Here is a 16,155-nt window from a genome sequence, read left to right as displayed (position 1 = left end):
GGACTTTCTGACAGGTAAGTTTAAAAAAACCCACAAGCATAAAAAAAACTTTTCAATATGTTGATGCTAATCAAATTTCTTTTCTGATCTACACTGAAACTGTTCTTCTACACATTGTTACTTGCCTCACTGAAACTGAAGAGCCTCGGTCATGTAATTTAATTTTTGACTCATCATGCAAATTAAATCACACCATTCCCATATTTTAAATAAATCGTGAGTACCTACGTGATCCCTCACCAAAAACTAAAATTTAAAAAAAAAAAAAATTAAAACGCCATCAACACTAGGTACATCTTAATTTCAGTACCGGTAGTATTTCACAGGAAAAAAAGAGACAAAACTTTTTTTCTTCTATTTAACATGCTGTGTTAGCTTTGTATGGGGCAGTCTGAAGGAAAACAGGCTCCGAGCAGCCCCCACGCACAACTCCTGCTACAGAGGCCCATCGGGGCTCCCAACGGGAACAATTGTAGGAAGAGGCCTCAGACCAGGACCCCGGGAGGCCGCGCCAGGCAGTGCGGGGTCCGTAGCCTGGGCCGGTCCGTGCGGCCACGGCTGTAACAAAGAGCCCCCGGCCCGGCCCGGCCCTGCCGCTGTGCCGGGACCGGCGCTGCTCTGGGGGCGGCCCGGTCGCCGCGGCCGCTCCAGGGTTCCCCCCGCGCCGCTTCCCGGTGATCGCTCCTGGCCCGGCGCTGGAAGAGCTCCGGGACCGCGGCACTGCCACCCGGGAGGCGCAGCCCCGGCCGTGCCCATCCCCGCACGGTTCCCCCGCACCCGCGGCACCCACCCCCGGCCCAGCCGCGCCCGGCCCGGCCGGTCCCTCCCGGCAACCAGCGGGGAGCGGGCCGGGAGTGCGGCGGGCACCGTGCGGGCCGTGCTGCCCGCAGGGCACGGCCGGGCCCCGCGTCGGACAATGCCCGCGGCCGCGGCCCCCCAGCCCGGTGGTACCTGCGCGTGCGGCGGGCAGGGCCCGCCCTGGCGGCTCTGGGCTCTGTGCTCCGGCTCTCAGTGCGGCAGAGGCGGCGCGCCCCGCTCGCCCGGCCCGTCCCCCCCACCCCGCGATCCGCGATCCGCGCTCCGCGGCGTCGCTCCGGCCCTGCCCCCGCCCGCACTTCCGCCCGCCGCGCCCCACACCGCCCCCTGCCGGCGCGGAGGACCCAGGGCGGCGCCTGCGCGGGGCGGCCCCGGCATCGCCCCACCCACCCCTCGCTTTCGTTATTTCCTCGTTTTACTGTTCCCGGTTCTGTTGTTCTTCGTCTTTATTAGAGTCGTAGAATCCTCGAGGTTGGAAGAAACCTTTAGGATCATCCAGTGCAACCGTCCACCAGTGTAACCCCTAAAACACATCGCCCAGTGCCAGATCCAGACTCCTCGTACCAGGGACGGTGACGCCACCACCTCCCCGGGAAACCTATTCCAGTGACTGACCAAACTAAGAGGGGGGAAAAATTTTTGTACTATCTGATCCGAATCTCCTCCGTCTCGGCTTAAGGCCACTTCCTTTTGTCCTCTCCCTGCAGGCACGGCAGAAGGGACCAGCCCCACCTCACCGCAACCTCCTCTCAGGTGGTTGTAGTTAACGACGAAGTCCCCCTGAGCCCCCTTTTCTCAAGACTAAACCAACCCAGCTCCCCGAGCTGTTCCTCATAAGACAAGTTTTCTAGAACTTTCACGAGCCCTGTTGCCCTGCTCTATTCCCACTCCATTTTAAAGTGAGGGGCCCAAAACTGAACGTGAAACCCCAGGTGCAGCCTATTCTTTAAATTTATTATTTGGTATTTACTGATTTATAATTTGTATTTATTATTCTTTTTCATTATTATTGCCCCCCAACCCCCTCTCTGGCCTGCCCTCCTGCAGACCCTCCTCACCCTCTGCACTGCCACAAAGCTCCTTTCCCATGTCATGACCTTCAGGGCTCCTGTGTGGGGTTGGGATTTGGCATCGTGCCTTGGACATGGTCTGAGCGTCGTGATGCATCAGGTGCCGGTGCATCAGGTGCTGGTGAATTACAGTCTGGAGGTTTTCTGCAGTTCCCATTGCAGCACGGAAGGGCTCCGGGCTGTTTTTGTGTCCCTGTACATAATACTTATCTATTATTATCACAGTGACAAATGCAGATTAGCCTGGATCGAGAAGAGCCCACACCTTTCCCAGCAGAGATCAAGCTGATATTGTCCATTAGTGTGGTATAACACACAATGTTTAAAGAAGAAAAATACATTTTTAATGGAATGTATGTCATGAATGTCTTACAAGCCACGAGGCAAAACCTTGTCCCAGTGGGTCTGCCTCAGTACTGCCGTGCATCAGTGTGAGACCTGCTGACCTGCTTTCCCAAAACATCTGTAAGCTCCTTGTGAGCCGACAGCTTCTGTCTTCAGCTTTTTTTTTGATTACGTGTCTCCACATCCCCTTCCTGCACTTCCTTGTCATGTTGCTGGGGAGGGTTTGGGTCAGGCTCCTCCACGCAGTAATGTTTTCCTGCAGGCAGCATGTTGCTGCTCTGAAATCCACGTGTTGTGGTTCTCTGCTGTACTGAGGGCAAGTGGTGTCAATGGGCAAAGCTGCCTCTTGACCTCTTGGGGGTCTTCTTGGACCAGCCACCTTAGTCAGCTGTGTGCTACAGCTCAGGCATGGAAAAATGCTTCTGATCACACTTGCAGCCATCCCTGCAATATAATATATATAATACAATATATTTATATATACTTCCCTGTATCCCCCAAATACCTACTTGCTGTTATATGAAGATGTAAGAGATGCAGCAGCCCTGAACCTGAAGCAGGCAGGGGGCACTGCCTGTGTGAGGTGACAGGACCTTGCCAAGCTCACCTAGACCCACAGTGTGCAGTCAGCAAAATGTTGGCAGTTCATATAACCCACTTGTGAGCTGGAAATAATTGTTTTCAAAGCCAACATGGAAAGAGTGTGTACGTCTGAGTTCAAATTGTTAACCCATAATTATGCTAAAACCAATCAAATTTAAACAGATAATATTCAGGGTACTGTTTAAAGGCAAGCACTGGTACAGGGATTCAAACCAGCTCCTGGAAAATAGATACTACCACTTTACAAATGACCACTGGAAAAGAGATCACGCAAGAAATGGGTTCAGAGCAATTACCATCCCTGCACACTGCAGGGAAATCCCTCAGCAGTGAGAGCATGATTTTTCTAAGCTCTTAGAAGCAGGAATTAAATTCAGCACGAGAGAGCTCTTAGTACATTAACGATTCACTAATTCACAGCCATGACTGAGACATCCACTGTGAATTAATTAATCTTTGCAAATTAGGAAGTGAGTAAACATGGGGAAAAAAACCTTTTAAAAAAATCCAGGTTACTTCACTGGGAAAAAACCACAGTTAGAAAGGCGAGCATGCAGGTCCTTTCCTCAGGAGGGACAGAGAGCCTAATGGGATCCTGGGGCTTTCTGCTGCTGATGGGAGGCCCGAGGAGCCCTGCAGCTCAGCTCCAGCTCCTCTCATCACCATCCCACGCCAACAAATGGCAAAAGTGGGGAAAAACAATGTCAGCCTGCGAAATTAATCCTCCTTCAAGCAGCTCTGTTTTGCTCACCTCTTTTCTTCCTTTGGACTGTACCTCCTGCAGAGTGGCTGTGCCCACATGGAATGCTGTGGCAGCAGCTGACTCTCCAGGGCTGGCTGCCCTTGGCTCTCCATGAGGCCCAGTAATTCATCGCCTGGTTTATCTTTCCTCTTTTCCAGAGTTGTAATTCAGCAGGCCACACGTGCCCTTTCCCTTTGAAGGGTGTTTCCTCCTCTCCCCAATATCCTGCTGTGGCAGAAGGTCCCCCCTTACCATGGGATGGGATAGAGGTGCTCCTCTGTCACCTACATGGCCATCTGAAAAGGCACGACACAGATCATCTGAGAAAATAATCTGGGTCGTCTTGTCAGCTGTCTGGACAAACACACAAGGAGGAAAGAAGAGAACCAACATCCAGTTAATGTTTTAACTGGGCATAGGCATGCACTGGTGTGATTCACAGGCCAGAGCCCAGGCTCCTTGTTCCTGCCAAAGTGTTTCAGGGAAAAGGCTTTGGGGAGGAAATATTAGGAACAGAGACAACTGTGGTTATGCTGAATGTCTTCTAGTTCTACAGACTCACCTGCCCTGCCTCCAAATCCTATTTACAGTAGAAAACACAAATACATGTGATTGTCTCCCATATCAGTTGGAGTTTTTTTCTTACACGGATGTTATGATTTATCCTCAATTCAAGGTGCCATTTCAGAATTAGAGCACATTTTTTTTATTGCGAATCACAAGAACTAAGGGTAGCATGTAAAGATTGTCAGAAAACAAAAACAATTGCCAGAAGAATCATAGGAAAAAATCCAATGCAAATTCCTTTCCTGGAGAGCAAGTCCTTTTAATAAAGTTTTTATTAGTGTGGAACAATTGAAAGTTATCTACAAAGCGCAGCATCCATTCTAGGGAGAATCTCCTACTAATGTCAAAACCAGGTTTCCATCAGCATGGTAAACACGAAAGGAATTAACAGAAGTCACCCTGAAAAACAGCACTGTAGTAGAAAATATTTCCTGAGCTAAAAAAAAAACAAAAACAAAAACACCCAAACAAAAAAAAACCCAGTCAAATAAATACATCCATTAATTTGATAGAACTGGAAGCAAATACACTACAAATCCCAAATCATACAGAAAGATACAAGGCTGTGAACACTGCTGAAAATGACTGGTGGTGTTTGTTTTTTTTAGATGCTTTCCCCGTTCTTTTACATTATAAAGAAATTACAAACCAAGGTTACTCACTCAGTTCATATTTAAGTAGCTCCCGTTAAGCCCTGAAGCTCATACCCTCTGAATAACGCTGCTATGCACTTATTTAGCCCTTTACCCCTTCAAGGGGCTTTGCAGAAATTAATTAATTAGCTCTTCCAGCAGAAAAGTGCTGCAGTGGAGGGCATGGGCTTAGTGCTGATGTTCAGCTGGATTGGGGCTCCACCGCTGGGGGGCTGAGTTAACACAGGAGCCGTTGTCACATCTCTTGACACTCAAAACTGTGTTGAGCCACTCCAGCAAATACATACAGACCCTCCAAAGCTTTTCGGGGCCTCTCCTTGTCCTGATGAGATCCCCGGCTCCTGAGGAGGAGGGCACTCCAGAGCTCTCTGCCTGTCCCCACCTTCAATCAGGCACTGCTTTGAGGAAGGGCTGAGCTCCTTTCCCCCCAGCTCAGCAGGACACACCTTCAAAAGTGAGTTTATTTACATTCCATGGCAAAATTGTATCTTGTGAAAATTGTCCGTGTGCAAGTGTGAAGTTGTATCACTGTCTGCACGTGTGCACACATATGTACCTGGAATGGGGAGATGGGAAGAAACATCACCTTGGAAACACAACAAGACACCCAGCTGGTCACAGGTATTATTCTGGAAAATTAGGGAGCTCATGTGTGCCATGGCCTCTTGTTTTTTTTGACACAGCAAACCCAAAAATAGACAAGAAAGAAAAAAAGGGTTGTGATTTGTTAGTATTTTTATGTGCCTCATTATGGAGAAGCCAAAACTGCTTTTCCCCTTCCCAGATCCCGGCCTATGGAGTGTCACCCACCTTCTCACAGGTCCTGGCTGTTCTTCATCCTGTCAGGGCCCTGGTTTTACTACCCACAAGTGATTATGTCCCTGGACTTCCTACACCTTTTGGTTCCTCCAGAAGAATAAGAAATGCTCATCCCTGTAATAAAAGGCAGTCTCCTAGATACATTTGAAGAGGGGAAAAAAGTAAAGAAATTAAAGAGGAGAGACAGTTTAAACCAGACAGTATTTGTAAACAAAAAAGCAGTATAAAACTTTTTGCTTTAATTGGTAAGAAATTAGTTACAAAAATACAGATGCAAAAAAACCAGCTTAGAGAACAACATGAAATTTTACAAACAACCCAGGATGGTCTTGGCTCAAAGAACCAGAGACTCTGAGGTTCATGCTCTCCCCTCCTAAACCCTCATGTCTTCCACTGTCACGGCAGCAGCTGGGCTGTGCTGAGACTGAACCAGCAAGTGCAAAAAACCACCCAAGTGTGTGTTTCCCCACTTCCTCAGGTGCTGCAATCCCAGCCCTGCAGCACCAGAAACAGGCAGCTGGTAGGAAATGCTTCTGGTAAGCCTGGTGCCCCCACGGGCTGTCCTGCTGCCCCTGCAGCAGCAGCCCAGGCACTCACCCAGGCAAGTCCCAGAACAGCACACGGGCAGGAGGGCTGCAGATCACCCTCCCTGCAGAGCATGGATGATGACTGGCTTTGCTGCCTCATTCATGCTGACAAGGTATTTTGTGTCAGGGGGTCAGGATGTGGTGTCAGCACACGTATACACACATACTATAAAAAGGAAGTGTTGGTGCGTGGCTGAGCCAGGACAAAAGCTGCATTTATCCACAGAAGAGATATTTTTCTCACAAAGGTGAAACTTAGATAATTCTGTGGCCTCGAGAACTGAGAAGCTAAGAAGAAACAGGCTGTGTGGGATGTGCAGGGGTTGCAGAACGGGATGTGTAGGGGGTGGGGTGCAGGATGCTGAGCCCCAGGTCCTGATGTTTGGGGAGTTAGGCACCCATCTTGTTGTGAAAGCAAATCTTGCTGAATAAACCAAGAATTTGCTACATTATAGATCAGGCTCATTCTCAGGTGACATCTGGTAACATCTCACACACACAGAGTGTGAGAATGCCCAGGGCTGCCCTCCTGAATGAAGAAACTCCTGGGATGCCACATAAGGAAAGTTCAAGTATCCCCCTGAACACTCCCTGAAAGCCCCCTGTGCCATCTTTGTGAAGTTTGGCTCTTCTTCCTCCTACCACCACTTTGGCACAGGCAAGGGGATAACCCTTATCAGTCTGTCACCAGCCACACAGCTTATCAGATTTTCTTCTTCCTATAGGACTCTTTTGCGCCATGAGCTGTATTTCAAGCTGCAGCTTTCTGGCTGCAAAGCAGCAGATAAGACTTCCTGTGGGGCTGTGGAGCTTACCAGCTGCTAACCTGCCAGGTGAGAGACACCTTGAGCAATGGCAGGAGCGTCAGCTAATCCTTAACACGAAGGCTGGATGGGGGTGTGTGAAAGAAAAGCTGAGAATTACTCAGCTGGTACCAGCCTTGTAATTATTTCCTATCCCAGGAGTTCACTCCTGAAGATGGTAGAGTCAGCTGGTACCCAGGAGGCTGAGCTGGGGCCAGGGAGATTTGGTGTACTCGGTAAAGGAGATGAGAGATGTCAACAGAATTTCCGGATGTCCAGTGCTACTTTTGGAGCTGGATTTTCTCTATGATGAAAATACTGCATGTAGCACTGTCCAATGCCATATGTGACCTCTCTCTCTCTCTCCACCAAATGTCTTTGGAGCAGGTGAACCTTCAACTGCACTCCTACCCCTGCCTACACCATGGTGAATTGCACAGGATATTGCCTTGATAGGCCACCACTTACCATAGACATCAAACTCATCTGCCAGATCCCCTGTGCCTCTTCCCCACTCACCCAGCCACAAACCCCATCACTTTCCAGCCCTCTGCCAGAAACAGCGACCTGGTGCAGACAGTGTCACCCCAGCTCCAAGGATTCCAACACAGGTCTTTGGAGCAGCCTTCCCCAGCACAGCCATAGCTCCCCTTGCTTCAAGCTCTGATGGTGCCCTTGGCCCCATGTCCCACTGTGGGTGGCGTCTGTTCATCGAGGCTGTGCCCTCAGCCCATTCTCCTTAACACAGGAAATGACTGCAAATGCTCTTCTCCACGCCCCAAGCACAAATAAATCATCCCCTGCTTTTTTGCTCCAGCTTTTTTCCAGCTCTATCCATCCTGGCCGGGCTGCAGGACACATGGTCCCCCTGCAGACCCTGCTACAGGTGGGTCTGAGGTGGGACACGGCAGGTACAATGTCCCAAACTGAGGCCAGTCTGGAGGTGTAGCCCCAGTGCCCTCGGGCCATCCAGCAGTGAGTAATCCCCAAGAGACTGTGGCTGAGGTGCCTCTGTGCCGGGAGCCAGCCTGCCCGCCCAGGCACTGCCTGCACCCTCCAGACCCGGCACATCCAGTCACCACGCCGGCACGTCCTGCTGCTCTCACATTCCTCTCCTGCTGTAACATTTTGGTAGCAAAACACCCCTGGTGACGCAGGGCTTCAGGACGGGGTTCTTGGGATTTACAGCTATTGAGAAGCATCCAGATTTAAACATTTTGAAGGAGAGCTTTACCCCTCAGTTTTAAACCTCAACCTCGAGCCACAACTGACCTTCTGAAAAAGAGCCGGACAAAACCCTCTTTATTCAGAATGACTAAAGCCCCTGTAAAACAGCCTCTCCTCAGAGAGTGTTTGCTCACAGCAAGGCAGGTCTGGAGCTTGACCCGAGGGAGGGAATGCAAGGTGTACAGGGTGCCCTGTGGTTTCACATCAGGGCCAACCCACTCCCCATGCCGGCAGCAAGCAGCTGCCCCCACCTTACCCTGCCTGCTCCCAAACCCACGCTTTGCTCCTCGCTCCACAAACCTCACGTCACTGCACGTGCTGAAAACAGAGCTGCTGTCATAAAACCAGCCCCAGCAAACCCACAGACAGCTGCAAGTGCTGGATGGGGCAGGACTCCTGGAGCACCCTGTCCATCCCTGTGACACCTGCTCACCAGCACTCCCAGGGCTAGGCACCCATGCCCCCACACCCAGCCAGCAGACATCTCAGAGGAGGGACAAGCAGTCACTTAACTACAGGCAAATCCAGCCTGGATGCTCCCCAGCTTGGAAAGAAGAGAGGATCAAGTGGTCCTGCTATGACCCACACATGCAGCAGATTAAGCAGTGCTCAGGAGCACCTGCTCAGCTCTCCTCCCCCTCTCCCACAGCAAATCCATCCCTGCAAAATGCTCCTCTGTGTTAACAAGGCCATTCATTAACCAGCCAGGGCCTAGGTTGGACTTGGGTCTGCCCCAGTGCTGCACAGGCCCCCTGTTTAGTCCTGTCAGGTTGTGAGTTGGTGTCCACAGCATCACCCCAAACTGTGAGAGGCAGGAGGAACCAGCCTGGACAGGTGCTCGTGTCTCTGGGGACATGCAGTATCCTACCTGCAGCATGGGGCTCCTCAGTCCAGCTGAGATGGCTCCTGCTTTCCAGCTGCCATGCAGGGAGGACTCTGCTGTCAGGAGAAACACAGGGGACACTCACAGCAGCGTTTTGGGCTGCTTGCCCCAGGGCTTGACCTCCAAAGGAGCAACACAGCTCCATCTCACTGGGCTTTCCCCTCCAGCCCTGAGCAGGGAAGAGGCAGAGCTGTCCCAGCACAAGGCAGCCTTGCTGGCAGGAAAGGCTGTGCCCTGACCAGAGCCCAGAGAAAATGGACCAGGACAGAGATGAGGCAGAATGAAACTTGAAGGAATTAGAGGAATGATCTACAGAGCTCTTCAGCTGTAACAGCAAACTGGAAGGAGTTACTTTCTTGTGTGAATCCTCTTGGCTCTGCTCCCTTCTCTCTGGGCTTCTCCCTTTTTTCCTATGAAGTGCTTAAGCTGAAATATTACCAGCTTTCATGGCAAAAACTTATTTTAAAATGTATTATCAGCCAGAAAGAAAGAGATTGAAAGGTTTACAGAAAATACCTTTTTCTCTCAACATTTTTGCTTACAATTAAAATAAGCACTTTTTTTTTCCTACCAAAATCAGTTTCACAAGCCTCCTTCAACCAGTCCTAATCAGTAGGACTGGGGTTTTTTTATAATTATTATCTTGGCAGAACCTCTTTTTTAAAAGCTTAACCAAAGACATCCCTGCTGTCCAACAGTCACTCCTCTCATGCTGCCTTGGCTGGTGTGTGTGGGGCAGCCCAGCCCAGCCCACCTGCCCTCCCATCTCCTCTGCTGTCGCCGTGGGGCAGCCAAGACCATTCAGCACCTCGAGAACGATTGTCCTTGGCCAAAGCACTGCCTTGGATGCCCCAGAGGGAGCAGACTGGGGGCAAGGAAGAGACACCCCTGCTTGCAGCCCTGGGGACACGGTCAAATTCCCTTGTCCTGTGGCCACCGGCTGCCCCGAAGCCCTCCCTGTTGGGGCCGGGGCCGCTGACCATTTCTCTGCTGGTTATTAGATTGTTCACGGCTCTCAGGTTTGTTTGAATAAGCCCCTTTGTTCGGCGGCGCTTTCCCACGTCCCTCCATTCGCTCAGCAGTCGCGTGTCCCGAGTCAAAGATTAGCCCTGGCCGCCAATCCCCAAAGAAAGTTTTCTTCAGAGCAAGACATCTGCGTTGGAGGGAACCTGCCAACATCTGCCACACTTTCCCCCTTTTCAAGAGCCTTTCTTTCCCTCTTAAAAAGTGCAGGAACAGATGTTAAAAGTTGTTTTCTTTCTCCGGGGTGTGAAACGTAGAAAAATAGCAAAAAAGAAAACTCTAAGCAGCACTCACCCCTTTCTCTTTCCTTTTTTTTTTTTTTTTTCTTGGAGAGCCCAGGAAAAAAAAGGGAGGCTTTGTTTACAAAGGAGAATCCCCTTTTCAGTGAAACCTGGCAGTGGCAGTGCAAAGGGAAAGCAGGAATTTGCAGTAAGCTCCCTGTAATGCTCATTTGCATTGGCCTGTTGGGTACCTACAATCCCCAGCACAGATGTCGGCCTTCCCCCAAGCCAGGGCAGCTCTCCCACCCGCACTCCCCACCTCCAAAATAAAGGCTTTTGCTGTGACTGAGAGGTGTAAAATAACTGTTTACAGCACAAGCTGTTCTTCTTTTTCACTGTGGTGCTGTCTTACAAATGAACCTTGAAATGAGCTCACCCAGAGCAGATGCCCGTGGGCAAGCAAAGGGGCTCACCCTGAGTGGGCTGGGTACAGGCTGTGGCTGGGCACCGGGGGCCACCACACTGCTCGTGGCCTCCCCTCCCACCCGGCTGTCCCCTGGACCCAAAGCCTTGCCACCAGCTTGCACCATGGTCTCGTGGAGCATCCCACTCACCCCAGACCTCGGCAGCAGCTCACAGGATAAAGGAAGCAGAGGGAAGGTGAAGCAGAAGCAGCAAGTGAAGGCCAAGTAGGGAAGGGAGAGCGAGGAACAAGGTCCCACCACTACAGAGACTGGAGACACCTTTCCTGGTGGCACTGGGGGCTGGCCAGACTCTGGGACCACTAACATGGGAGGCACACACAGCATCCTATAGCCATGCCCACCCAAGGAGGGGTGCCAACAGGCACAGGACACGCTTTTAGGAATTTTTAGGTAATTCTGCATTTCCTGACACCTCTGCCATGCTCAGTTGGGCCACGAGCCAAGGTGGTCTCAGGCTTCCCCCTGCTGCCCTGACTGCCTTGGTAAGGTGCCTTTTTCTGCACAAGGTGCTGGTGGAGGGGTGTCTGGGGGCAGATGGTGGACTTCTCTTCCTTACCCACCATTTGAGCCAAACCCAGCCAGAAGCTGTGTTCCCAGGTGACATGCTTCCAGCCTGGAGCACCCTAGGAAACTGCCCAACCTTCCTGTACTCCAGCCCACCCACTGCCTCCTCCATACCAAGGTGCTGGAGTCATGGATGCCTCAGCTACACCTTCTATAAATACCAGCAACAATCCACTTCCCAAGTGGGCTGGAAAAATCTTGGAAAACCAAAAGAGTCTTCACTGATGATCAGCTGGGGCTGGCTGATGTGAGAGACTCCAACACAGGGCAGTGGGACCTCCTTTCGCTGTCTTTGCAGAGGACACACCTGAGATAATGGGCCCATCCCTGCTCCCTTTACCTGGCACAAAGGACAAGTTATTAACCTCACCCTCCCAGCCCTCCTCTCCCAGCACAACAACCACACCAGCTCACCCAGGCCTCTGCCAAATAGTGCGCTTATAAAACCAGGTAGCTGCACTCCAGCTCTGTATCTGACTGACAAACAGCCTCTGCCTGCCAGATTCCATGTCCAGGGACATGTTTTCGTGATGAGCCCAGGCAGCAGGGTGTGCAGACATGCTGCATGTTTGCATTTACTCACAAGCAAACACACACCCACCCACGCTGTGGTTAAGCAAGGGACATGAAGTCCTCACTTTTATTACTAGGGTACATCCCACCCTTGGCTTGAGTGGAGTGGGCTCTGCAGCCACAGCACTACAGTGGGAGCTGGAAAATCCCACCACTGAGTTGGGAGGGCTGACGGTGCCTCTGAGCCACTGTGGCCCCTTCCTACTTCAGTAAGGTGACACATTCGACACCAATCCAAAGGGCTTCACCTGCAGGACACAACAGGACACTGCCAAATCCTGCTCATTAGCAAAGCAAACATCAGAAAGCAAATGCACAGTCATGAAAAACACCTTCATACTCTCCCCCAAACCAGGCAGAAGTGAGGAAGTATAGAAGTGCATTCTCACTCTACACCAAGACTCCTCCAAAGGCTTCTCTGCTCCCACACCAGCATTCCAGAGGAGCGAACAGACAAGCCCCCTTCAGCATGGCAGGGGGGAAATCAAAGTAAAAATCCCACAGGACTAACTCACCTCTGGGTTAGTTTGCATCTGCAATAGCCTGTCAGTTTAATATTAAATTCTACACGGCAGCCAAAAACTGGAAGAGTTACATATTTCCTACGTCCACCCATGTGCGACAGAGAACTCAGGTTCCCAAGAGGTAAATAATGTTCCCATGTTTGCCCTAGAGGATTTCTGTGATGGAAACAACCAGCTGTCAACAGTTTTTAATCGATCATCGTTTCCTTGTAATAATAATCCCTGGGAGCGGGAACTCCTAGCTGAAGTACTCTATTATTAAATTAAGAGGCTGTTTCAAAGATGTGAAATGGCTGGGGTCAGGTTAGTAAGTGAAACCAGGCATCACTTCAAGGAAATAGAGGGGAAAAAGATGAGTAGAAGGCATTTTCCCAGGTGTAACTCAACCGCTTCCCGGCTATTGTTTCCCTCCCTGGGAATCTGTGCAAATTGAACGAGGAGCCGTGCAAGCTGCTCAGAGCGCGCCCATTTTCCTTCCCTTCTTCCCTAACAAAAGATCCCTCCAAAGCCCAGCGTCGGAGGCCGGACATCTGTCGCCGTTTGGGGGGGCTGGCGTGCTCATTGAAAAGAAGCAGTGACCTGTCAGCTTTGATTGATGGCCACAAACCTCCGGGCTCGACCCCTCGTGTGGGAAAAGTAGTCCCGCCAAGGACAGTTCCCTTTCACATGCTAATTCGGGGTTATAAATACAGCAGAGGGAGCGGCGGAGCAGCAAAGAGCCCAACTGGAAACGGAGCGACCCACTGCCCGAGTGCCTCCTTCCCACCCCGTGCCTGGATTAGAATGACTGCCACAGCCACCCCGGGCAGCACCCACAAGCTCGCCAGCACCAAGGAGGAGAGGAAGGTACGTGCCCTCTGTGCTGCACCAGGCGTGTGAATGATGGGTGCTGGGGCTATGGGCACTGCTTCCAGGAAAGAAAAGGGGGACAGTTATTGGCCTCATATTATAAAGATGTTTTCTCTGAAATTAACCCACACGGGTGGGTTTTTTTCCCCGCTCCCTTTCTCTGCTTCTCTCTGTTTTGTTTGGGTGAACCCTGCATAAAATGAGTGGAGGTGGGAGAATTGAGGGCTGATGCCATCTAAGGGACAGGCCGTGGCTGAAGATGGTACACATCCATCTTCATCTTGTTCCTGCTGAGCCCTGTGCCACCCCACACTGGCTTCACACAGGGGATGGCACTCTCTGACCTCACTGAACTGCAGCAGGGAGGGGAAGAAAAAAACACCAACTGCAATTTTCCTGCTCCTTTTCTTTGCCAGTTAAGGAAACCCCTCATTGAGCGGAAGCGAAGGGAAAGGATTAATAACTGCTTAGACCAGCTGAAGGAGACAGTTGTGGGAGCATTTCACCTGGATGTAAGTGCTCATTTTTATGCTGCCTTTTGTTCTTTTGTTGGTGGGAAATCTGAGGGGTGGGGTTGTTCTCATTTTTTGAGAAACTGGGCATGGTGCAAACCCTTCATTCCCTCTAACTGCTGCTCTCTTTCCTTATCAGCAGTCTAAACTGGAAAAAGCAGACATCCTTGAAATGACGGTGAAGCACCTCCAGAACATCCAGAGCACCAAGATGATGGGTGAGTGCTCGTGCCGGGCAGGAGGGTGGCAGCAGGTTTGATCCCCTGCCAGACTGGCAAAAGCATCATCCAAAGCAGCCGAGGCTCGGCCTGCTGCCTGTGTTCGGCTTTCTCCACTAGATGGGGAGATGGAGCTGGGCACTGGTTAATTCGGGCAAGGTGTTTTTTCCTTCCCAAGCCTATTTCTGCTTTTTGGCGTAGTTTTGCCTCTGCAGTAGGAAGCAGAGCACCAGGGCTCACACCCTGCTCACCTTCTCCCTGCAAACGAGGCATCTTCTAGGAAAGTCCAGTGGCTTCAGAGTGAGCCCCCCAGGAAACCTGGTGAAGGTTTCCCAGCAGGAACACACCAGTCAGCTCTTACCCTCTCACCAACTCCCCTTTGTCTCCTCACCAATGCAGCTGACTCCAAAGTGGGTCTGGAAGCCCAGCAGAGGTACAGCACTGGGTACATTCAGTGCATGCACGAGGTGCACAACCTCCTTCTCACCTGTGAGTGGATGGACAAGAGCCTTGGGGCACGCCTGCTAAACCACCTGCTGAAATCCTTGCCCAGGTCTGGTGAAGATACCTGCAAAGCAGCACTGAGGTCTTCCAGCCCATCTCAACAGCCTCTCTTGACGCCAAAAGGTCCTCTGAGCCCTAAGGGGAGCAATCGGGGCACAAACCTGGCACAGGAGCGCTTCTACTCTGCAGAGAACAAGCAGGCTTCCAAAAATTCCTTCCAGGTGCCGTTGCTGTCGGTTTTCAACCAGGTTGATGCTGCGCCTCCCAGACAGGTTCTGCAGCCAAATTTTTCCCATAACAACCCTAGAATGGGATCATTAGATATGTGGAGACCATGGTAAAGCGTGTTTTCAATTTTTATCCTAACCTTAGACACTCTTACGTATGTATCTTATAGATATGTTTCTTTAAAACACTTGTGGAGCAAGTCTGTTCCTGTAGGTGTACTAAAGACCAGGGTACTTCAAGCCGAAGTAAACCTATGTGTAGCCTGCATTGTAGAAGGCTGCTATTATTTTTTATTTATTTAATACATCTAAATTATTGTATAGAACCCTCTTATGCTCTTTAGCTTATATTAATTATATAGTTTTCTTGTCTTATGTTCTAAAATAATTAACTTCCTATTAATAAAAATACAAAACAACAGGCAATGGCCCTTTCTGGCATCAGTTACCTCTCAGATCTCACATAAACCACTGAGATAACTTTGTTGGATAAAGGGGTAAACAGCTGATCTCTTTGGCTTTTTATTTTTTTATTACCCCTGTGCAGCTGTAGGAGATTCCAGTGTCAATTCCTGTAAAAATGCTGCAGTGGTTAGGAAAAAAAAAAAAAAAGAGAGAAAGGGAGAGACTTGGTCTGGACTTTTGAGGCTGTTTAGAAATGCTCTCTGGGTTGCTCACTCTGGCTGTGTTGTTCCCAGCCACCTGGACATCCTGACATCACTCTTAAACTAGTGAGCTATGTGTTAGTATATGTATATATATGTAACTTATAGTTATAATTAGGGATTTTTTTTTTTGTTTCCTTAACTAAAAGTTCTAAATAAACTTTTGGAAGATCATGACTGATACTTTTCCCAGCCTTGTCCTTTATGCTCTGAATAAACAGTACTCAAGCATCTGCTTTTGTTTTCTTCTTTCACAAATAGTTTTTCCTTAATGCAGTTGAAAGAGCTGGTTTGGGTTTTGCTCCTGATGCTTTGTAGAAAAGCAGAGTGCACCACACACACAGACAGCATTACCTGGATCACAGCAACAATTTAAAAATTATAAAAGAAGTAGGGAGCTGGCTTTATCAGCCTGGATCAATGCTTCAGCTTTTACTTATAAGTGAATCACAAAGATCCTCTAAAGGGCAGAAGGTAAAATTTCCTGCAAATTGGACCAAGAAGACTGGGACAAATCTGCTCGCTTGCTGGCAACATTTGGTCCCTGTTTTTCATCTCAAAGGCAGTTAAAAGTTCCTCGCAGTTAAAATAAAAGAGCAGGGAGCTCTTAAACAAACACCACGCATACTAATGAATGGACCCGCAGTTCAGAGGGGCTCATTATGCAGCGAGATC

The 16,155-nt window shown here is 50.1% G+C and overlaps 2 protein-coding genes and 1 long non-coding RNA gene across 11 annotated transcripts in view; 1 reads left to right on the top strand and 2 right to left on the bottom strand.

The window, feature by feature from the left end:
* The window catches only part of CAB39 (calcium binding protein 39), a 41,485-nt gene extending 40,390 nt beyond the window's left edge, over positions 1-1,095 (bottom strand). The window contains exon 1 of the mRNA XM_064666601.1: positions 952-1,095. The gene's annotated coding sequence lies outside the window, so the exon portion shown is untranslated. The remainder of the gene's footprint in view (positions 1-951) is intronic.
* A 1,112-nt stretch (positions 1,096-2,207) lies between these two features.
* Positions 2,208-16,155, bottom strand: part of LOC135419782 (uncharacterized) — a 39,553-nt gene continuing 25,605 nt past the window's right edge. For 5 of the 8 annotated variants that reach the window (XR_010433141.1, XR_010433143.1, XR_010433142.1 and 2 more), the window contains 3 exons: positions 5,088-14,891; positions 3,586-3,872; positions 2,208-2,675 (listed from right to left, as the gene is read on the bottom strand). This is a non-coding gene — a long non-coding RNA (uncharacterized LOC135419782). The remainder of the gene's footprint in view (positions 2,676-3,585; positions 3,873-5,087; positions 14,892-16,155) is intronic. The other 3 variants (XR_010433147.1, XR_010433145.1, XR_010433148.1) reach the window with 3 other exon arrangements.
* LOC135419779 (transcription cofactor HES-6-like) lies at positions 13,172-15,711 on the top strand. 2 transcript variants are annotated; one of them, XM_064666606.1, is made up of 4 exons: positions 13,172-13,351; positions 13,771-13,866; positions 14,009-14,084; positions 14,484-15,711. In XM_064666606.1, the coding sequence occupies exons 1-4, from the start codon at positions 13,172-13,174 to the stop codon at positions 14,927-14,929; spliced, it is 798 nt and encodes a 265-aa protein (XP_064522676.1). In that variant the 3' UTR covers positions 14,930-15,711. The 2 variants fall into 2 exon arrangements, with proteins under 2 accessions (XP_064522676.1, XP_064522675.1); XM_064666605.1 differs by having other exon boundaries at positions 14,006-14,084.

Source organism: Pseudopipra pipra, chromosome 10, assembly GCF_036250125.1.
Source record: "Pseudopipra pipra isolate bDixPip1 chromosome 10, bDixPip1.hap1, whole genome shotgun sequence".
Classification (NCBI taxonomy): domain Eukaryota; kingdom Metazoa; phylum Chordata; class Aves; order Passeriformes; family Pipridae; genus Pseudopipra; species Pseudopipra pipra.
The sequence above is the reverse complement of the archived record's forward strand: the minus strand, read 5'-3'. Positions and strand labels throughout refer to the sequence as shown.